Source organism: Malaclemys terrapin, chromosome 7 (genome assembly GCF_027887155.1).
Source record: "Malaclemys terrapin pileata isolate rMalTer1 chromosome 7, rMalTer1.hap1, whole genome shotgun sequence".
Taxonomy (NCBI): Eukaryota; Metazoa; Chordata; order Testudines; family Emydidae; genus Malaclemys; species Malaclemys terrapin.
In genome coordinates, this window is record NC_071511.1 from 36,788,402 (window position 1) to 36,810,117 (window position 21,716).

General features: G+C 40.0%; 1 protein-coding gene across 10 annotated transcripts in view; it reads left to right on the forward strand.

Annotated features, from left to right (window-relative positions):
• Positions 1-21,716, forward strand: part of IQSEC1 (IQ motif and Sec7 domain ArfGEF 1) — a 685,614-nt gene that overhangs the window by 550,100 nt on the left and 113,798 nt on the right. For 2 of the 10 annotated variants that reach the window (XM_054034032.1, XM_054034033.1), the window contains exon 1: positions 20,367-20,760. The exons of the other annotated variants lie outside the window; for them this stretch is intronic. In XM_054034032.1, coding sequence (XP_053890007.1) covers positions 20,696-20,760 — 65 coding nt within the window. In that variant the 5' untranslated portion in view covers positions 20,367-20,695. Of the gene's footprint in view, positions 1-20,366; positions 20,761-21,716 lie in introns of those variants that run through there. 10 annotated transcript variants of the gene reach the window in all.

Genomic DNA, 21,716 nt, shown 5'->3' on the forward strand with positions numbered 1-21,716 from the left:
AGATCAACTACACTTGTGAGGTTGTTATGAAAATGAAGACCCCAAGACACATAGGGAAAACAATGTAATACCTTTATTCTTATTAGTGATTTATTAATAAGTCAAGCAAGATCACACACATTCCTGTGTAACAACAGAGAAAAAGATAATACAGAATGTCCAGCACTTGCATTACTCACATCATCCTTTGCGAGGAGCCCAGAAGTAGGCCAGGTGATGCCTAAGGAGTCAATAGCTGGTCATAATCTTGGTGAATCCCACTGTGTTATGCTGGGAAACATTCTTTACACTGGGTAATACTAAAGCCTACTGCATCTTGTGCATATTCATGAGGGTTTCAGCACCTTTTCCTTATCTGAACTTCCACACCCTATTTCTGTTGAGGTCCTTAGTTCCTATAGGTTAATTGATGTAATGGTTAATCTCATTAGTATTTATGTCAATTAATTGCCATGGTGCTTCTATCGTATTCCTGCAGTTAGCACATGTAAGTTTCAGTTATACTTATTCCTTAAACTTATCCTTGAATACCATTAGCCCTTATTTGTGGTTTCATACGTCCTACCAGTCAGCTTTCTTATGACTGGTCTTAATCTTGTGACTTGCTGTCAATCACCTGTTAGTTCCTCATAGGAAGCTACCAGGGCCGGCTCCAGGTTTTCTGCCACCCCAAGCGGCAAAAAAAAAAGAAGCAGCAACAGCCGCGACAGCGCGATTGCGTCGCACCACTCCACTCTTCGGCAGCAATTCGGCGGCAGGTCCTTCGCTCCGAGAGGGACTGAGGGACTCGCCGCTGAATTGTCACCAAAGACTCGGAGGTGCCGCCCCAATAGCGGCTGGAGTGCTGCCCCTTGGTACTGGCCGCCCCAAGCACCTGCTTCTTTAGCTGGTGCCTGGAGCCGGCCCTGGAAGCTACTCATGTCAAGCTAGGGCTTAGTTATGCTAAGCAACCTAGCATATAGGCTTAGGGCCTGCTATTTGTCACTTATATGATCGCCTTAATCAATACTTTTCTTACCCAATATATATGCAAGGCTACCGACGTTCATCGGGCATCCAAAAACACTTATAAACTGGAGTCCATTCCATATTTAATTTCCTGTACTTCTAACTTTCATTGAACAATAGTACATGGAGACTTCACTTTTACTCTTAATCGTCTATATAAATTGTAAATAACTCCATAACAATATAGTCCAGAGGTGATCTTCTATAGACCATGTCGTGCTGTATGTGTGCATGAGCATGTGTGTGCACTTGTGTGTCTGCATGTGCATATATGTAAAATATTTACTGTGTTTTAAAAAGTATGAATACCTAAATGTATTCTACAGGGTAAAATTGACTGAGATTTTTTTTAATATGATGATAAATAATAAAATAGCATACCTTGGCTTTATGTGGATAATTTTGCCTTGACAGCTGAATAAAAGTCCAGATAAAAAAATTCTGAGTTTGAATTTGCCTGAGTGAGGAATGAAATAGTGAGATTTTATGCAGTGACTTACAGACTGGGAATAACCAATTCCTTAAAGAACTGGAATGTTATTTTTATTTGGAAACTTGACAGCGTCTTGATTTTTTTTTTTTTTACTAATACGTTTAAAGAAAATTATTCATTAATTTATTTTTTAGAAATATATGTATTCAAAAATGTGTCCAAAGGCGGTGTATGCCATTGTAGCTGTGATGCAGGGCCCTTCACAGGACCATCCTAGTGCTATGTGTAGCCAAGCAGAGCGCCTGGAGTAATCTTCACCAGATATTGCACGAATGTATATTGCCAGTACATCAGCTTGCAATCTGAGGCAAAGGATTCAATGTGTATTCTCTGGTTGTGTGAGACCCACACACACCGGTGATGGGCAAACTAGCTCAGGTAAAATGTCCCCCCGCCCCCCAGCAGCCCAATAATCAAACCAAAGCTGAATTTCCGAAAGAAAGTGCAAGTGATTTCTCTCTCATGATTCCTCACCTGTGTGTGCTGCTGCTGCTCTTTGGGGCTGTGACCAGCACTGAAAGCCATAGTGCCAAATTACACTTTGAGTGGTGACTATTGTAGTATTTCTGATCCAAACGGAGACAAGTGGCAATTGTATTAAATCTTGGCTTCAGTAGGGTTGCAGGGATGTCAATCAAGGAAGAATCAGGCACAATGTTGTTAAATTACATGAAAATCTGAGCTAGGCACCACGCGGATAACATCAGGACAGAGCTGTTATTTTAAAGGTTTATTCCTATTATGTGCATTTCATGCTTTGCCATTCATACTAGGGATGCACATCTAGAGAAGAAGCATTGAAGCACAGGACTGGAAGACACGCAATATTTATTGGCAGTTGTTTAGATTTACTCTTGGACTTTGGGCAAGTCCTAGCACGTTGTCTGGGCAGCGTGGGGGAGCTTGTGCTGCCAGTGTGTGTTTGGTTGCTACAAAGAAGACTTCACTCTCCTTTGCTGCCTGTTCTGCTCTTTTTCATTAGTGTTGAATCCCATTAAAAATATAAATAATATATACAAATAAGGATATTCACTCTGGTCCAATTCCAATTGGACAGTCTGCAGTCCCTTCCCTTCATCTTACATACAGGGAAATACCTGAGGCAAAAAACAAAACAAAAACCTTTTACAAAACGTCTCATTAAAAGATAAGACCCATAAGTTTAGAGAAGAGTGTCCCAAGGGATTACTCACATTTCTGTTCAATTTCCAGCTTGAAGTGGTAAGAATGGAATATTATCTATTCATACCCCTCTGTTCATCTGTACCCCTCTGTTCATCCCTCTCCCTATTCAACGACTGAGCTTATCACTGTAGTATCTGACTGCTTGTGTAAACTGATGCACTTGGGTTTGTTTTTTAGCAGTAAAAAGTGAATAGGAGTAGTCTTCCTCATAGTACTCCATAGATTTTGCAAAACTCTACAGGTGCCAGTATGCAGCTGTGCAGTTTCCATGTTGGAAGGACAGGTTATGTATTGTATGCCTCCATCAAAGGAAAAGCTCCAGCTGAGAGTGCACAAGAGACCCAGAAAGGTGCTTCTGCAGCATGTTCAGGCTTCTCCTCCTGAATTTCAAGGCCCATGACTATATTCCACTTTCCTTTCCTTCTGTTCCCCATCCAAGCTCACACCCTGGCTGCTGCTTTTACAGACGTCTACCCAGCCTCCACTTGCACTTGAAAAAACATCTCTCTGACTGAACATCAGGCAGTTCAGGGGCTTTGCTGATTCCATAATCCAGGTCAAAGCAGGGTGAATTACTTCTTTGGTATTCAGCCCAGATCAATGCATTGTTTTTTATAATACATAGAAGAAGATTAACAGTGTAAGCAAAGAAACAAGGTGATGGTTATACCACTTTTCAGTGAAAGATCTGTCATATGTGAGAGAAGAATTACTATATAAATGTTGTGTGATGAATAGCAAAAAAACATTGCTCTGTATATGATATAGGAGAAGACTTACTGAAGGTGTCATGCAAGAGAAAATTCCGGAAAGATTAAATAAAGTATTTTGTTAAGAATTACTTGTATGCATTACAAGAACATCTGAAAGATCTTGCTGGCAGTGGGAGGGGAATCACTGTGAAATCAATACAGGGAATCGTAGAATCAGGTCATCAATAATTTTATCTCTGACCCTCTGGTAGAAAGAAAAAGTAAACCTAACAAGGACATCTTTTCTGAAGTGAAATCTGGCCAAATTTGTGATATTTTAATTTTAAACAAGTTATCCTTGGTTTTTTTAATTACTTGCAGTTCACAATTTAAACAATAGATGGTGGAATACCCAAGCTGGTGATTTAATCAAATAATATTCAAGGATACTAAATGTGCTTTTTGAAGTTAGGTATGGATAACTTCCCTTTCCCTCCCTCCCAAGAAAAATCTTGAGTGCTATTCCTCTGATACCCAGTGTCTGCTGCAATCTCCCTGCCCCAGTCACTTGGGATCCAAGCAGGCAGGTCTTGGATAAATATAAATTTAAGGACACGTTTTATTATGAATAAAGAGATTTCCTCTTTGACTACTGAAGAGTACAACAAAAGTCATAACACTACCAAGGTAGAATACTTTACATGGTATTCAGCCCCAGAGCAGTTATCTACTCATGGTGTATGAGAACAGGTTCATTTGTTATAATACCTCTTAAAAAACACAGGCTTAGGTGTCAAAGAAGATTTTATAGTGCATCTTCCCCAAGGAAGGGAGTTCAAACACCAGTGGAGAATAAGGGTGAGTGAAATTCTTCCACACCTTGGACACATTCCACTCTTATACCAGGGTAAAACCTGGGGTAAATGTATTGATTTCAGCAGACTTCAGCTTACACCACTATTACTGAGAGCAGAATTTGGCCCAATATGTTCAAAAGAAACAAATGCTCTGATGATCATTGAAAACATGTTTGTAACAAACACACTGTTGTGCAGGACCAGTTGTCCTTCAGGTAGAAACTTCCCCAATAATCTGCCATAGTCTATGAGATGTCCACTCCATCCTCTACTAAGTATGTGCATGGTGGTTGTGCAAATTAATGTTTTCTTAAATTTATTGCGGGAGGAGAGGGGGTAGATGGAGCTCAAATTTACATTTCAAGTTTGGGAAACATTTTCCTACCAAACCTTTTCTATATTCTCTGTCCATTAGACTTCCAGCCTATGAAATAGCCAACTCAAATCATACAGGTTTTCAAATACCCAGGCAGCTATCATGCTCATTCAATCATAAAGCCATTTTCAGCCTCTTTAATTTTCACTTGGACTTTCCCCAAAGTTTGCTTAGGATAGCACTATTTGTAACCTCAGGATTACACCCACATGATACATGTCAACAGCAAGTGGTACCAGATTACACATAATTACATATTCTGTCCACCATTACCACAGTGCAATCCCATTGACTAAATAAAAGGCCCTTGCAAAGAAGTTAATTTAGTTTTCTGGATGGTAAGCAAATGAGCTTTGGGCAGTTCTAATGAGATAAATTCAACCCTAGAGGATGGGGAAGCATCTTTACTGTGTTAACATTAAAGGATATAAATGGATAAAATTATCAGGGCTCTTTAACTTGTTTTTAAAGTAGCAATTGCAGAGGCCCTTTAAATCCACAATGTCTATCTTCAATATTAATGAGTGTAGATACTGCTGATACAGCAAGTTCATCTGATAAGATTATAGTGAGTACATAATCTATTGCTATTTAAGGATCATCCAATTACAACAAATTCTCCCTCATCTATTTTATTAGTGCTCATTCATTTTTACTTGCCAAGATGCAACAGTTTGTATTCAGACTTCAAATGGATTAGAGAAAAGACAAACCTCTGCAAGAAGGAGAAAACATATTTGCCTTCTTGTAGCAATTTCATTTACTTTGCTGGCGACTTCATGTTTTATTCTACAAGTTGTTCACAACCAGCTCCTCGGAGAATTGAGGATCCTTTATAGGAAGGTAACTTTCTACATTTGAAAGGCCCCTTGGGTGCTCAGTGTTAACTATACAATGTTGTTAATTAGCATAATGGATTTCCATTTTATTTTTATCTCAGGTTTGCACGGGACATGATTTAATGAATGAGCTCAGGGATAGGACAAGAAGTCAACTGAATGTTAAAAGTTTTCTTCCCAACAATAGATTGTCAAGGGAATCTCTTGGCTCTGTATGGCTGATAAAAACAAAATGGGATTATTTGTATTGCCTTTGTCCACAGCCTAAAAACAGTGATTTAAAAGTATATTTGCATGTAATGTAATTCTCTCACCTCGCTCCAAATACTTGTGAACAAAATGGAGCTGTTGCAAGGAACAGTCTCTTTTGTTTTAGCAGAAGTGTCATCAAAGGGAAGATTTATTACAAGCAAACTTTTCCATCTGGTACATTGCAGTAGAGCAATAATGCTCGCTGGTCAAAGGCCATTGGTTTATTTTGTGCACGATGATGCTTCCTTATTGTATGCCCCTTTAATAGAAGCTAATATTGGGTAATAATTTCAACAGTTTGATTGCATAATTAATGAAGAGGCAGAAACTTCACATGTTGCATGTGCAATATGTGAGCATAAAGACAAGGCCTTTCATGTCTTAGCATGTATCATTCCATCATCATTTGTAAGCTATTTCTGCTACTCAGCATCCTGCTAGGAATGTCTTACAAAATCTGTCAGGCAAGTCTGGCATAAGCCTGTTTAAACAGAGAGCTATGTTCTGCTAACATGCAGTGGGAGAGCAGTACAGTTTCTGAGTGTTCCCTGTGAAGTGGAGAGTAGGCAGACCTATAGCCTGGCCCTCCACGTACTGATTGGCAAACATTGTTGGTTGGTAAGGGGAGTAAAATTCTGCCCCCTTAAGGAGGTGAAGCAATTTGCACTCAAGAGCTTCAGACAGGCATTCTGCTGGCCAGTTTTCCCCCTTAAAGGCACAGTCTAGCTCAAAATTAGAAAGAAAGAAAGAAAGTTGAAGGTACTCTCTTCTGGTGGTATTGTTTTGCCAAATGTGAACACTAGTGGCTGAGCAAATGTTTTTGAATAATGCCATTGGTGCCCAACCAGTTTTTTTTCCCCATACACATAGATTGGAATTTTGGATTTTCACCCATTCACAATTTTCTTTACAACTACAGTAGAGCCTCAGAGTTACGAACACCTCAGGAAAGGAGGTTGTTCATAACTCTGAAATGTTCATAACCCTGAACAAAATGTTATGGTTGTTCTTTCAAAAGTTTAAAACTGAATATTGACTTAATACCACTTTGAAACTTTGCTATGCAGAAGAAAGATTCTGCTTTTAGTCATCTTAATTTAAATGAACATAGCACAGAAACAGTTTCCTTCCCTTGTAAAATCTTTTTTTTAACTTTTCCTTTATTTTTTTAGTAGTTTACATTTAATACAGTACTGTAGTTTGTTTGCTTTTCTTTTTTCTTTTGTCTCTGTCACTGCCTGATTGCGTTTTTCCTGTTCCAAAGGAGGTGTGTAGTTGACCAGTTAGTTTGTACCTCTGGTGTTTATAACTCTGAGGTTCTACTGTATGCATCACCCTCTTCTGTGCCATCATTCCCAGAATGACAGATAGATGAGAGCAGTATTGGGATACCCGTGGGTCCACATAACGGAACAGGTATTAGATTCTCCTTGAACTCTAATTAATTATTTACCCTCTAGTTGTGGGTATCCCAATGTTCAAATTCCCAATGTATTGTATATAAAATCAGAATAAATTCATTTTGTACTTCCTTACTCTTTCATGCGTTTAATAATCTCTAAAAAAATGATTGGATGTTTTCCTACTCTTTCGCACATTATCTCCTCTCGTAAAATGCTGAGCGTCCTACAGTCTTGTTCTCTTCGCACTCCCAATGCACCAAATTACTTAGAGAAAACAATGAGAGCTATTTACGCATGCTGCACTGCTTGGGGGGTAAATCCACTGTGTTTCAGTTGCTGGAGATATCCAAGCAAAAAATATTCCTTTTCCTTTCTATTTAAACTTACTCGCTGGTAGTATGGGAAGTTTCTGTCCGGAGGGGTTTGGTTTATCTTGTATTTCTGCTATCATTTTACTTCTGTTTGAAAACAAAATATCTTTGAAAACTTCAACTGGATACAGTGTTCACCATGGCAAAAACCAGTATTTGCTAGTGTAATCCACACTAGAAGAGAATGGGTTGTTCCCCCTTCCTGTGGCAGGTCCCCGTAAGAGTTGTATGAGTCTCAGTGTATCCAACGAAAGGATTTAGTCAATTAGTATAAATTCATGCTTAGTTATCACAAAAGTGGTACTGAAGATATTATAGCTGTTTCTCAGACTGAGTATAGGGAACAACTCTGATTCTGCTGTGTAATCACCGTTGGCAAACATGATTTTTTTCCTGGGCACTATTGATTGCATTACGCGTAGGAGTTTAAGTCACAAACCAGCAATTGTTCTGCATGGGTAGATCCTTGAACCCACACGGAGAAGCTTGAGGGATCAGGACCTTATTGTGGTAAGAATGCGTGGTTGCCAAAAGCCAAGCAGTCTTTCTCTACAGATGTATGCACTTGAGTTAGTTAGTCTTTTATCTAACTGACTAACACAGTAACTCTTAATATTGATGTAGTTGGCAAGCATAACATGAATGTAGATAAGTTTTCTTCCTGCATTAATCACTTTTATTATATTGGTTAAGTATATCGGTATGGTAATGCTGAATCTATTCAAATGGTTTAGTCTAATAAGCTGTTACTAAATATAACTCCTTTATCATAATTCCCTCCATATATGATTGACTTAGTTTTAATAGGACTAAAAAGTGATTTATGATGTGTTTAAATTAATATTCTATCTTTGGGTGGAGGTTTTATTTATGTATAGGCTTTCAGTGGTGCTCAGCATTGTAGTAACATGATTGAATAAACAGTAGCTGCAGCAAAAAAGAATTCCAGTGCAATATAGGTTTTAATCACAAGAATTTCTGTATTCAGAATGTATACTGGAGTATATACTATAGTGGAGTGTGCCATATTTACTTACAGATGGTGAATATATGCATGTGGCACTTCATTATAACGTGTATTTATATTTACTGAGCCAGATCATAAAATGCTAGCATAAAGGAATAGCTTCTTATTGGATGTAAATATCCACATTCAGTGCATTTTTTCATAAATCAATCAGTAATGAATTTTACAAGCTGTCGGAGTCCGATTTGAATATCTTTTTTGTGATCAAGAATAATCTTTTATGTAACGCACAAAAAATCCCATTCCAAATTCTGAAAAATTAGATGATTGTAGAGTTACGTTGCTAAAAGCATTCATGTGCTTTCTCACAAGCATGGATTGTTCATGCAAAACACACAATGTGCATGTACGCACACATTTTATTGTCAAAAGTGTGGACCATACTAAATTTAGAAAGTTAAAAAGAAGTATAAAACAGGTGACAACTGGGGCACAGGACTTCTCTGGGGAATTGAGAGGCACTTAAGAGCAGTTGATGGCATGAAGCACATTCAAGGAGCTTTAACCTAAGTTTGTCATAAATCCCAAGGAAATGCCTTGTGGAGAGATCATTATTACTGCCATCAGATGAAAATGAAAAAAACTATAGGTGTATTGATTTTTTTTATAGGTGATTCAGTTTCAATTGGTGTGTATATATAATGCATTTCAAGAGAATTAATACCCTGTACGTTAGCCAGTCCGATCATATGAATCAGCTCAACATCCCACTCCTCTTTTGTTCTAATGTAGAGATATTTTACTTAGTGAAAGTACTGCTTACTATTTAACAGACTACAGTGCACATAATTCCATATCATCCTCTTTCAGTGGATGCATTGTAGCTGTTCAGCAGTTATACTTAGTAATTCCAGAAAAAGTCATGAATAATAATAATTATAGACAGTTTTTAGTACCCATTACAGTCTCGTTGTTTGCTGGAGACATTACCTTAATGGCAAAAATATGTTTGATATATGTTGCCGGGCCTTTCTGTTATGCCATCAGTACACATATTGGTTGCCACATCAATAGTGGTTGCTATTAAATGTTTGACGTTGAGATAAATATCTCACTTGGTGATATTATTGTCATGACCTGATCCAGTCCCGCTCTTTGAACGGACACCAGTTTGTTGTGACAGGATCCAACCACTGAGTCCCATGTGCCTCTAAGCCCCCTGCTGGGTAGTGACTGGTCCCTGTTCCTAACTCTGGTCTCTCACACTCCCCAGTGCCTTCTTGGGCACTAGAATCCTATAGTCCACTTGCCTAGACCCCAGAACCAGAGACTCAGCTCTCCTGAGTCCCTCCAGTTGCTGAGATACTTTCTCCCTGGAATCCACCTGGCTGTGGGAGCTGTGGTTTCTTAGTTACACCCTTCAGGAACAACATGGTATTGAAGAAAGGAAACACAAGCTTAGCAAAGGAATTTCTTATACACACATACACTTTACTCTTTAAAAACAAAAGAGTTACAAATCTATGGAAAACAACAAATTCCTGAAGGCGATCCCCCTCTATGTCCTCAGCACCCCTATGATTTAATCAAAGTCCCTCCTCCTTCCATTCTTTCCACCTGGGTCTTCCATTTCTGGTGATGAAATGACTTTATTTTTATTGTTTTTATTACCATAGCACCTAGGTGTCCCAGTCACATTTGGCTTAGAGAGCATACCTTTTTAAAGCAATCTCTGATACCTTTCCTGCACATGTGCTTCTGTTGGATAATTTCCAGTCGTCAGACCCTCTCCCTTTTGTTTTCTTCCCCCCGTGGGCTTCTGGGCAGAGAGTCAAAATCAGTGGCCTTGTTAGTAGCAAACCCATTATTTCACTGGGGTAGAACCATTCAAAATTGATTGCTCTGTCACAGCTTCCCAGACATAGTTTCTCCACTAGGTGTCAACTTTCAGCTACAATAATGAATGCTGAAAGTTATGTTGAAATATAACTTGACATTCACAAAACCAAAATGGAATTCATAAATTGACAGACCCATTCTGCAGTCTGTCATAACTGTATCCTAGGAAAAGTTAAATATCCTGCCTTATGCTGTATAGTTGGTATTTCAGTGAGAGAGAGGTTTATTTTCTAATGGTAAACAATTAACTCTGATTAGGATGGAACTTCAAAAGTGTGTCTGAGCTCAAATTCCCCTTATGAGCTGCACTTGAAAAGGTGAGTCATGGAGAGGAGACAAACCTAAAATCAGAAACAGCGAGAAAAGTGTTAATTATCTAGAACTTAGAGGAGCATTACAGGAACATAATACACTGAGTGGAAGCTGTGCTTCAAGTTAGTGCTTCAGAGCCTGTTGCTGAAAACCCCTATTGACACAACAAATCCTCAATCATGGGAGCGCATCCATCAATAGGATGAATACCATAAATTAGAACAGCTAGCATAAGTGAGGGCTTCTAGGACTGGTCATTTATTTTGGAGGAACAAAATGTGATAGAGTGTTACACTGTAGGGAACTTTGAATCAGGACTTGTGGGCTTTATTTCTGGCCTTGATACTGTCTCACTGTTTGACCTTAAGCAGGTCCCGTATGCACTCTGTGCCTTGCTTTTCCTATCTGTAAAGCTGTTTTATCTATCTCACAGTGGTGTTGACAATCTTCTTTCAGTACCACCTTGCCCACTTCATATGGCTACTTACATACATACTTACAGGCTTGCAGATGGAGGGAAATAAAATCCAAGCCCAAGCAGTAGAGTTGTCTGAATCACATCTGTGCATCTAGAAACATGTTTACTTTTCCTTTGGTTAAGACCACTCCTTTCTCCAAAATTAGGACCCCTTTTCCGCAAATTTCTTCCACATATAGAGAGGCTTTTCTTTCAGACCCCATTATTGCTGCTCTCAAAAGGTCAGCAGGGCTCGTTGTTGAGGCCAGAGGCTGATCATCACCTCTTTTCTCTCCCCAAAAGTTAAATATCCTGTGTTATAGGAGGCACTGTAGTTCAGTAGTGTCATGGGGTGTATAGGCCCCACACTGGCCGGGAGTCAAGGAGTTAATGCAGGAACTACCAGCCAACGATGATTGGCAGCCTCACAGCAGCTGGGAGAATAACAGAGCTGAGAAGCAGACGAGCAAGGTGGCTACCAGAAGAGCAAGCAGGGTAGAGAAAAAAGGTCCTGCCAGCTAGCTGGTGAGAAGCTGCCCAAGAGTGACAGCACCCCAGAGAAGGGATGACCAGAGCCTTAATCTGCAGAAGCCAAGGGTGGTAGGAAGGAAGTCACGGTACAGCAGGAGTATTGCTGAGAAGTGATCCTGCCTGGGTTAAGGGCCTTGAGCTGGAGCCTAGTGAAGTGGGTGGACCTGGGTTCCCCTACCTACCCATCTACAGAGACTTAAGAACCAAAAGAGTTTCCAAGCCAATTGAGGACCAGGCCCTCCTGACCCCCGCCAAACATAAGGGGGAATCCATACAACCCAGTGGGACAGAAATTAACGTCCTTGCCTCCAGAGTAGGACTATAGAGATTCAGACAAGAAAGGCGGACTGACCACCCTGCCGAACCAAACAGACTCTGCGCAATGCTCTATCTGGCCAAAGGGGTGCTTATGCACTGGGGGATCAGAAGTTCTGGATTCTATTCTTGGTTCTGCCACTAACCTGCAGCGTGATCTTGGGCTTCAGTTTCCCCACCTTTCAAATGGAGTTAATGCTACATCTCTTCTTTTGTAAAGTGCTTTGAGATATATGAATGAAAAGTACTTTAAGACCCTGATCTACCACCCACTGAAGTCAGCGGAAAGATTCCCATTGACTTGAATAGGCTTTGGATCAATTCCTAGAAGAACATAGTTTTGTTGTAATTGTTTTATGGGGATTCACCGTTATGTCTATTTCACGGCAGTACACGTGCTGCCAGTAGGCATTTCCCAGTTGTACTTGTTAAAAAGCATCACAAGATTATTTAAAAACAGAAGCAAAGTTGGAGCTACCTGCTGTTTAACTCTGATTTTTATTTTATTTTATTTTATTTTATTTTATTTATGTCCAGATTTTTAAAAATAGGCAAGGCAGAAAGCTAAAGGAAATGAAGGAACATATTCAAGACATCTGATTAGAAATTCCTTTTGGGGAGACAAAAAGTACAGTAAGCAATGTATGTATCAATGCTTAAAGAGTGGCCTGCTATATTGGAGAATCCACATGGGACTCCAGCCTATGTGAAAACTCACCACTATACATCATTCTCTTGCAGTTGAAGAACCAAGCCAACCAAAAGATAGTCTCTAGGAGACAATATTCCATATGTAATACATTCATGTTGCTAAAAGCCCAGAGTTAAATAAGGAATATTTCATTTCCCTTAGCACTAAAAATAGTGGAGAGAGGGATAGAAGGCAGGGAATTCTTCCTCCTTATTCTCTTCCCCTCTTTGAGAATATCTGACCCATATGCAAGTGGGTACAATGACTATGCCTTACTTGTTTTTTCCTTATAGACTAGCAAATCTTATTTATGACACAAAATGTATTGGAAATGAACTAAGATATTCTCAAAAGCTGCTCTGTGGAAGGAATAATGGGCCTTTTAACTGTCTTATGCATTTTTTTCCTAGGGTGTAACCAGGTAGTATTTTAACTCTTATGGAAAGAACTCCCCTGGTATGGTTATATTGTCTTTTGGGTAACCCCCTTGGTCTATCCAAGCAAAACCAAAATAAATACCCATTTCAAGCTTTTAGATCTCAGTGAATAACACTGTATTGAATGTGATTAAGTTTGGAATTACTCTTAACAAGGGTAATAATTAGTGTAGATTTAGATGACATGTATAAATTGCTGTGCGCTTCTAATTACAAATTGCATTTGTGGCACTCTGGGGGTTTATAAATCCTGATATCTTAGCTATTAACACATTAAATTACAGTGATTTATGCAAATTGTTGGATAAACCAAAATTTCAGTGTTGTGCTTTACATGAGGGTTTAATTATACTTCTACAGCAGAAACAAAATAGGGTCCATTTTAAGATTAGTCTATTCTGCCTTCCTGGCTGACAATAACATTCTCTGTCAAGTTAGTATCAGACATGCTAACTAACAAAAATGGAGCATTGTTTATATGTTAATTGGTCACACTTACGTGAAAAATGTAGAGTGATAGAGCACTGAACATTGTTAGTAAATGCTGCATTAGACCAATCAGTGTGTTTGCATCAAGTTTGTTTACTCCCTTTAGTACTGGACTGATCTGGTGACAGTGGGAAACTGAAGCAGAGGGGTTAAAGGCTTGATTCTGCTCTTAAGGCATGGTCATGCAAGTGATTTTCTTGCTGCTACTTTCTTTGATGCTTGAGGATAGCTGCATCCTGATGTCTTTGTGCTACCATAAGAGCTGATGAAATTACAATAGATAGAACAGTGTTGTTTAAGGCAGCTGTAAGGCTATTAGCTTTTACAGGGAAAACATAGAGGCTTGAACTTGGAAGGTAAGTAAAGGGGAAAGTGATTTTTTTTTTTTTTTAATTCAGAGGAAGTCAGCAATGCTCATGAACCTGCCAGCAGAATCTGGTGTAGTAAAATGCCTATCCATGCAACGCCTACCCTCTTGTTATGGACTATGCTTGAAATGAACCCACAGACATTTCTAAGTGAACCATGGAGCACAAGTACCACCAATGAGTAAAGTGTAGCAGAGAGTTTGGAATATATTGTGATGTTACTTAAGGGGTATTCCCCCACTTTTTTCTATTTGTATTTTCCTCTTTATATAAGGCCATTTAGTAAACATATGCTCTATTTAAAACTTATAATGCATCAGAACCTTAAGGAAAATGAACCTAAAAATTAAGTTTAACTTCTATCAGCTGTGTAATTTATTTACTTTTTAGGGACAGTTTCTGGCTAGAGATCTGCACAGTTTATGCATATGAAAAGGAATAAATATAGTTGTGTTAACAGTGTGTATATAACTATGCTCCTAAAAAGCACTGTGCCCTAAATCAGTCAAGTTTCCACCTCTGTGGAAAATCACAACCTTAGGGGTTGCCTGACTGAGAGCTGCTACCAGTAATTTGGGACCTGGTTTGGCCAAAAGTGGGTGCGGTATGGCCAAAAAAAACAAACAAACAAACCAGCATTAGGTTCTCCTGGCGCTCATACACACACACACACACAGCCCTCTGTATGGCACAGGCAGAATTTGGTTTGTTTAATTTCTCCTTATGGAAATTTATGAGAGGAATTCTATCTTGAATACATGGAGGATTTTGATGTTTAATCCCTACTTTGTATTTCAGGGGTAGGAATTAAAATTTTAAAACCCAAAGTGAATTTACAGGTACTTATAGCAGAATGATCAATGCAGCAGAATTGACATTTTGTGGTTCTTTAGATTGGGGAAGGGAAGGAGCTGAGGGGTTGATTCAGATAGTTTTTGGAACAGAAAGGCACCACTATATTCTTTCTGGTTCTTTCTATAAGTAAATGGGTTTCTGACCAGGCATGTTCATATCTGTAGAAGGAAGATCCAGTTTGAGGCTTAAGGCCTCGAATCAGGAAAGCGCCCTTCTTCAGTAAGCACTTAATACGGGCTTAAATCTCACTGAAGTCTGGTTAAGCTTATACTTAAGTGCTTACATGAATCAGGGCCTCACTGTATTGTGCACGTGCTAAACAGTTACCCCTGTAAAACAAAGCTGATGTGTAATGCGGTACCATATTCAGAAAATGAACCAGACGTGGTGGATTTTGCAAATTGATGGGATCAAAATTCTGACTTACAGCTATTTGGAAAATGGAATTTCCAGCCCATGGGAAATTCTAATACCTAATAATTTGTTTTAATTCCTAATCAGATCAGAAAAATCAGATCAAAAGTCAAAATTTCTACATTATAATATAGTAAAATATTAAATATTACATCCTATTAAATTTATTATAATTCAGTTCAATTTTGACTTCTTATAAAGTACAAACTAAACTTTCTACCTTATCAAAACAAAACCATCACTGTCTAAATGAAATGAGAAAGTTAAAATTATTCATTTTTTCTTTTTCCCATCAAAAATTTCATTGAAATCAACATGTTCCTGCAAAAAGTTTTGATTTTGGTGAAACTGTATTTTCCAATGGAAAACAGTTCTGTCAAATACTTTTCAACCAATTCTGCTCATGTTACCTAACCCTTTCTTGGTCATTAATTTTCCCCCCACCAAAATACAATGCAAAAATATGTACCAGCTGCCAATATCTAAAATGAGTGTAGTTAAAGTTTCCTTTGATCTTTTACCAGGAGGAGAGATATTATCGGCTCTACTGGTATTCCCCCTTATAAGTATAAGGAATGCTGTACCTGCTCAAACCGGTCATGCCTTATCTACTGTAAAAATGTTATGGGAGAAAACAAGATATGCATATAAATTAAAGGAACAGTTGTGCCCTGGATTATTTTTTTTTACACCTGCTTTATTTGAGCAATTATTTCAGTTTATTGGTTAACAACGCCCTAACTAAGATTTCTAAAGCCACAATGATTGGCCAGTGTTTTCTTTTGATTTATTTTCATGCATTCATTCTCAAAAGGCATCATTCAGATTGCTCTGTTGCTGCATAAAGGTTGTGCAAATGATTTGTGAATAAGACCTTTTGTAATAAAAGATAAAATGTAAGATGTTTCCTACATTTGTAAAATTAGCTTCCAGTTCTCTGGCAACTTAATGTGTACAAAGAGAGGACGTGGTTAACAGTTTGTCATCTTATGCAGACATAATGCTTATTTAGACAAAATGAAAGTGATTTGGTGAGGAAAACAATTTTACACTCTCTTGAAACACTTTTCCTGGTAGCTCAAAACACTTATAATTAGCATTATTTTCTTGTACAGAACCTTAACTGTATGTAGGGTGACCAGATGTCCCAACCTTTTAGGGACAGTCCTGATTTTGGGGGCTTTTTCTTATATAGGCACCTATTACTCCCCACCCCCTGTCCCGATTTTTTACACTTGCTATCTGGTCACCCTAACTATATGCACATTACAGTTATTTCAATGCACTATAACTTCATTGTACTTGCAGGCTACACCATTTGCCTGATAGTTTCAGAGTGGAGTTTAAGGTGCTGTGATTTTTTTTTTTCTAAACCTATAAAGCCACAAATTATTTGAAACTTGCCTACCTGAGTGACTGCCTCTCTCCCCATGCTATACTGCTACAGTTGTGATCAGCAAAAAGCTCATGCTCCAGTTTAAATAGGAGAGGGCAGCTGGTAGGGTGATCTCTAATAGGGGTCATAGACTCTGAAACTGACTTCCCCCTTTGGACCTTCAGAGCTCAGACTGTTGATGTTCCAAATACACTATAAGGTTCATCTCTTTCCTGGGAATCTGGGGAGCCAGGCTTGAAAAACATAGCTGGAGTATGATACAGAATTGTTATATTGCATGATCATTATTATAGTGAAGGGTAAAAAATATACTGGTGGGAGAAGAAATTATGTAATTAAGTTTTAATGTCCGAATTTTTGTACCTGCGTGCGCGCGCGCGCGCACACACACACACACACGATAAGATGGGCTCTTAAAATAAATAAAAATATTGAAGAGGGAGAACAATGAGGAGTCCTTGTGGAACCTTAGAGACTAACAAATTTATTTGGGCATAAGCTTTCGTGGGCTTATTAGGCCTGAATAAAGAATGGAAGTGGTTGGGTCATTACAAAACCTAAACTTAATTTCCCCAATACTAATTTCTCCCTACTATTACTCTCACGTTCTTGTCAACTGTCTATAATGGGCCACTCTCTTACCACTTCAAAAGTTATTTTTCCTCCTTTGGTATCTTGCTGTTAATTGATTTATCTCATTAGACTGACCTCACACTTGGTAAAGCAACCCCCATCCTTTCATGTATTTATACCTGTTCCTGTATTTTTCACTTCATGCATCTGATGAAATGGGCTCTAGCCCATGAAAGCTTATGCGCAAATACATTTGTTAGTCTCTAAGGTGCCACAAGGACTCCTCCTTGTTTTTGGTGATACAGACTAACACGGCTACCCCTCTAAAAAGGGAGAGTTCTGCAAAACTTTGGGAGATGTGATTGCTTCTATTTATGAGTCATAGCATAATGGCCTGAATTCAGATTTGCTATTTTTAAATATTAGTTTTAATTATTGCAGTGTAAATTTGTTTACAGATACCTGTTAAGAATCTCATACTTCAAATGCATCTGCTGCATTAGGTGAAAAAACTGGTCTGGATAAACTTTGATTTACATAGAGTATGTTCTAGAAAGATTGTAATATGTTCTCTAATGCTTCATTTTGTTCAGCTTCTGATGGTGCAATCAGGACTGATCTTAAACTTATGAGGCTAGCTCATAAGAGCTCTGATAGCACTGAGAACTTACATGATCCATATTTGAATAGCAGCCATTAGCATCACTCACTATGTTCTGTCATGAAAACATTCAGCCTCGTAGCTAAACTATAGTTAGGGCTGGCTCCAGGCACCAGCCCACCAAGCTTGTGCTTGGGGCGGCACGTGGAGGGGGGCGGCGCGGCGCTCCAGCTCCAGCCGCTGGGGAGAGCGGAGCCGCAGTGGTCTCGCCGCCCTCCCCCGGAGCTCTGGCCGCCGGGGAGAGCGGAGCCCTGGCCGGGCTCGCTGCCCTCCCCCTGGCGTTCCGGCCCGTCGGGGAGGGCCGGGCTCGGCGCCCTCCCCTGCCGTGCTGGGCTGGGGGGGAAGGCTTTTTTGCCTGGGGCGGCAAAAAAGCTAGAGCCGGCCCTGACTATAGTTTAAGGGGCTTTGTATACATTAGGTATAGAGTCAACCATGTCAAAATTCTCAGCATACAGGCGTGTTTTTAAAGTTCTTAAAGAAAAAAGTGGCATAATTATTTTCAAGATAGAAGGTAACGACCTCGTTCATAGAAAAATGGCTTTGTTGTGGAGCGAGGGGTGGAATGTTGACAAGTGCAGGGGACTGGGAGTCAGGAATCCTGGATGCTAGTCCCAAATCACCAATGACTCCCTTCGTCACCTTGGACTAATCCGTTAACTTCTCCATGTCTCAGTTTATCCATCTGTAAAACGGGAATAAGGTTTCTCACCTCTATCATCAGCATTAGCTATACCACAAAAGAATCCATGGGTTTGGAGGAAGGGTTGCCTGGAGATATGATGCTACAGAGTCTGCACTCCTTCCAGATCAGCATTCAGTAGAGCAGAAAGGAGAATAGGGCTCTAAAACACTATTTTCATTATTCATTCATGCATCAGCAGACCTTAATATGCCCCTTCCTTTTTTGTATAGTTACTGTGTGCTGGTTTCTTCATTGGTCTAGAAATGCATTTTCTTCCTTCCCTTCATTACACTATACAATAGTAAAGAATAGTTTAGGTGTTTTTTCAATCAAGAAGTCATCACATATTAGTGGAATACACATGCTGTATAGAACATAATCAACATTTGAATTAATGTTCCCATGAATATATATTGCACTAATATCCAGAGTATTAGAAGGGAAATTGGACTTTGTTGTTTTGTATGACAGGATCCAGAGTACTGACAAAATGGCTCATAATTCCATGATCATATGCTTTGAATTAATATGTGGAAAATAAGTGGAATTTTTGTGTCCCCAGTATTTTGCAATGTAGCTCACTGCTTTGAGTTACGTTGTAAGAAAGCAGCTGTATCTCTCCCCCCCCCCCCTTCTTATTCTGGTGTATTTAAAAATATTTTTAGCCTTGCTATTTCTGGTTACTGTGCACATGGACCATTTCATGGAAGCTTAAATGTAGTTGGTTAAAAGCTCCAAAAAAGAAATGCAAACATGCCCTTCCTCTTTGTCACAGGGAATCTATTCTCTGATAAACTGCCTGTGTTTGCATTCACTGCTTTAAAAGAAAGATTCAAAATACTTTAAAAGATAATTGATAGAGAGATTTTTAAGTAGTTAAAAAGGTGGGCAAGGAAAACTAAAGCTTATCAAGGCTGTCAAGCTGTCACTGGGTGAATGAGGCAGATATCAACAAATTATGAGTGAAATTATAAATATCTCATCAAAACTCAGCTTGCAAATCCTTTAAGGTTAATATTTTAAAATCTGCTTTAAAATTAACCCCAAACCGGGAATTCTTACTCTAAATGAGTGAGTTTTTTAATCTATAAGGGCCTGATCTTGCATTCCTTGTGCACACTACCTAAACTCCCACTGTTATGGGGCTTAATTGTGACCTCACTTATTCCACTGTAAACAGGGACTAATTCTTTAGAAGTCAACGGAGTAACACTGATGTAAAAACATTGTGAAATGAGAATAAGGCCCAGCAGAAATTTGGCATTTTGCTAGAATCCCCTGTTTTGCAGTAGTTCCCCTGCGTGCATCTCTTCTGGGAACTAATCACTACTAAAAGCCAATCTGAACCTGACCCAACGGAATGTATGTGGAGTATCTGATTTGTAATTAATGGCGATCTGAGCTTATCTTAATGCTCTAGTTTTAATTAAGTTTGGAAACAATTATGAGAGGCGCTCCACTCCGGCAGAAGGAGAGAGATGCTAACAGACACCTGCCTGCTCCCAGGCAGCGGGGATGTGTGGGTTTGAGGGGGTCTGGGAGACGCTGCCTTTAAAGCCGCGCCAAGTGGGTTGCAAGCCAACAACAACGTTTGTTGTCACCAGAGCAGAGCGCGAGCCAGGGGAAGGAGCGGCCACCCAGAGTCATCCAGCTGCTGAATAGCAATGAAGCCTGCCTCTCCCAGCCTGAATGCAACGATTAATAGAGCCTCTGCTCTCCCGTCCCCACCACATGAGGAAGGGGATGGGGAGGAGGCTACTCCTGCCTCTTCCTCCTCCTCCCCCCGTCACATTCCTGCAATGCCCAGAGCTCGCTTGACTCCAGTCCCTGCTCTTTCCTGGGGCGGGGGCCGCCGCCGCCGCCTCCTTCCCCTTCTCTCTGGCAGCCAATCTCCGCTTAATCAGATCAATGCACCCCTCCCCGTGCAGGCATTTGTAGTCCCTGCCTCGCGCTGCTAGGACTGGAGCCGGGAAGGGTGGACCGGCTCGTGCCTTTTCGGACCCGCTGCTAGCAGCCTCACTCAGAGAGGGGACTAGGGGGCGGGGGTGCCCCTGTTACTGGGGGCGGGGTGCCCACGTGTCACTGTGCTGGCCTGGAAAGGGGAACTGAGGCGAGCCCGCGGGAGGCTATGCTAGCCGCCTGGACACCCCCCCTCGCTACTTCTCTCCAGCCATGTGGTGCTTGCACTGTAACTCGGAGAGGACTCAGTCCCTGCTGGAGCTGGAACTTGACAGCTGGTAAGCCATTGCCGGGTGTGTTTGAGACGTTGGGAAGCGGTGTGGCTTGTAAAGCAGGCTCTCTGCTTGCAGATTGCTTCTCGCTTTCCCCGTGTGTCAGTGCCAGGCAGCGCGCTAAGGAGCGGAGAGCATCTCTCTTGTCTAGCTGCAAATACAGGTTGTGTGTGTGTGTCTGCTTAGCTCACCGAAATGTGTGGCTGCAAATACAGCACGGATCCTGTGGCACAAAGGGTTTTGTCTTCGGAACTTCTAGCTTTCGCTGACTCCTTTTTTCGTGAAGCTTTAATTGTGAAAAACAACCACCACCACCCACTTTCGCCTGGAATTTCCATCAGTGTGGCACACGCTGTTGGTGTGGTAAAATCGTTTCCTTACACCACACACATTATACGCTTACCAAAAAAGCCCCACATTTTCGAAAGTACTTTCTAAAGCCCACCGTGTATAATGGTGTACCTCTTCTCTGAACCATATGTGCATTTAAGGATTTTCTTTGCATACAGCTAAAGACATGGTACTGTGTAATGTAATCTGGCTAATTGCAGCCAACTGTAGCTTTGCAGTAGAGGACTCTGTGTTTTTCTGGAGCTCTTATAGTTGGATTTCATAGCACACATACTTAGGTTTTGGGGGGAAATGCAATTGCAATGCCATCTCCCTTTTATAGACATAGGCCCAAACTAATAGCATAGCCATTTGAATATGGGATCAAAAGTTAACTTTTAAACTTATTGCAGCTAATTAGTGACAGATGACACTGCTGTTTTTATCCTTCCTCTTATAAAGAGTGCTGATAGTAGGATGTGATTTGCCCCAGGTATGTGCAGTATTTTACACACACACACCTTTTTTTATTCAGTCTATGATGTATTCCAAGAAAGCATGTGACTAATATCAAGTTAACCACAAGCTCTACTTCAAAGCTGTTTTATGTACTGTTCTTTGTAGTTGTCAGA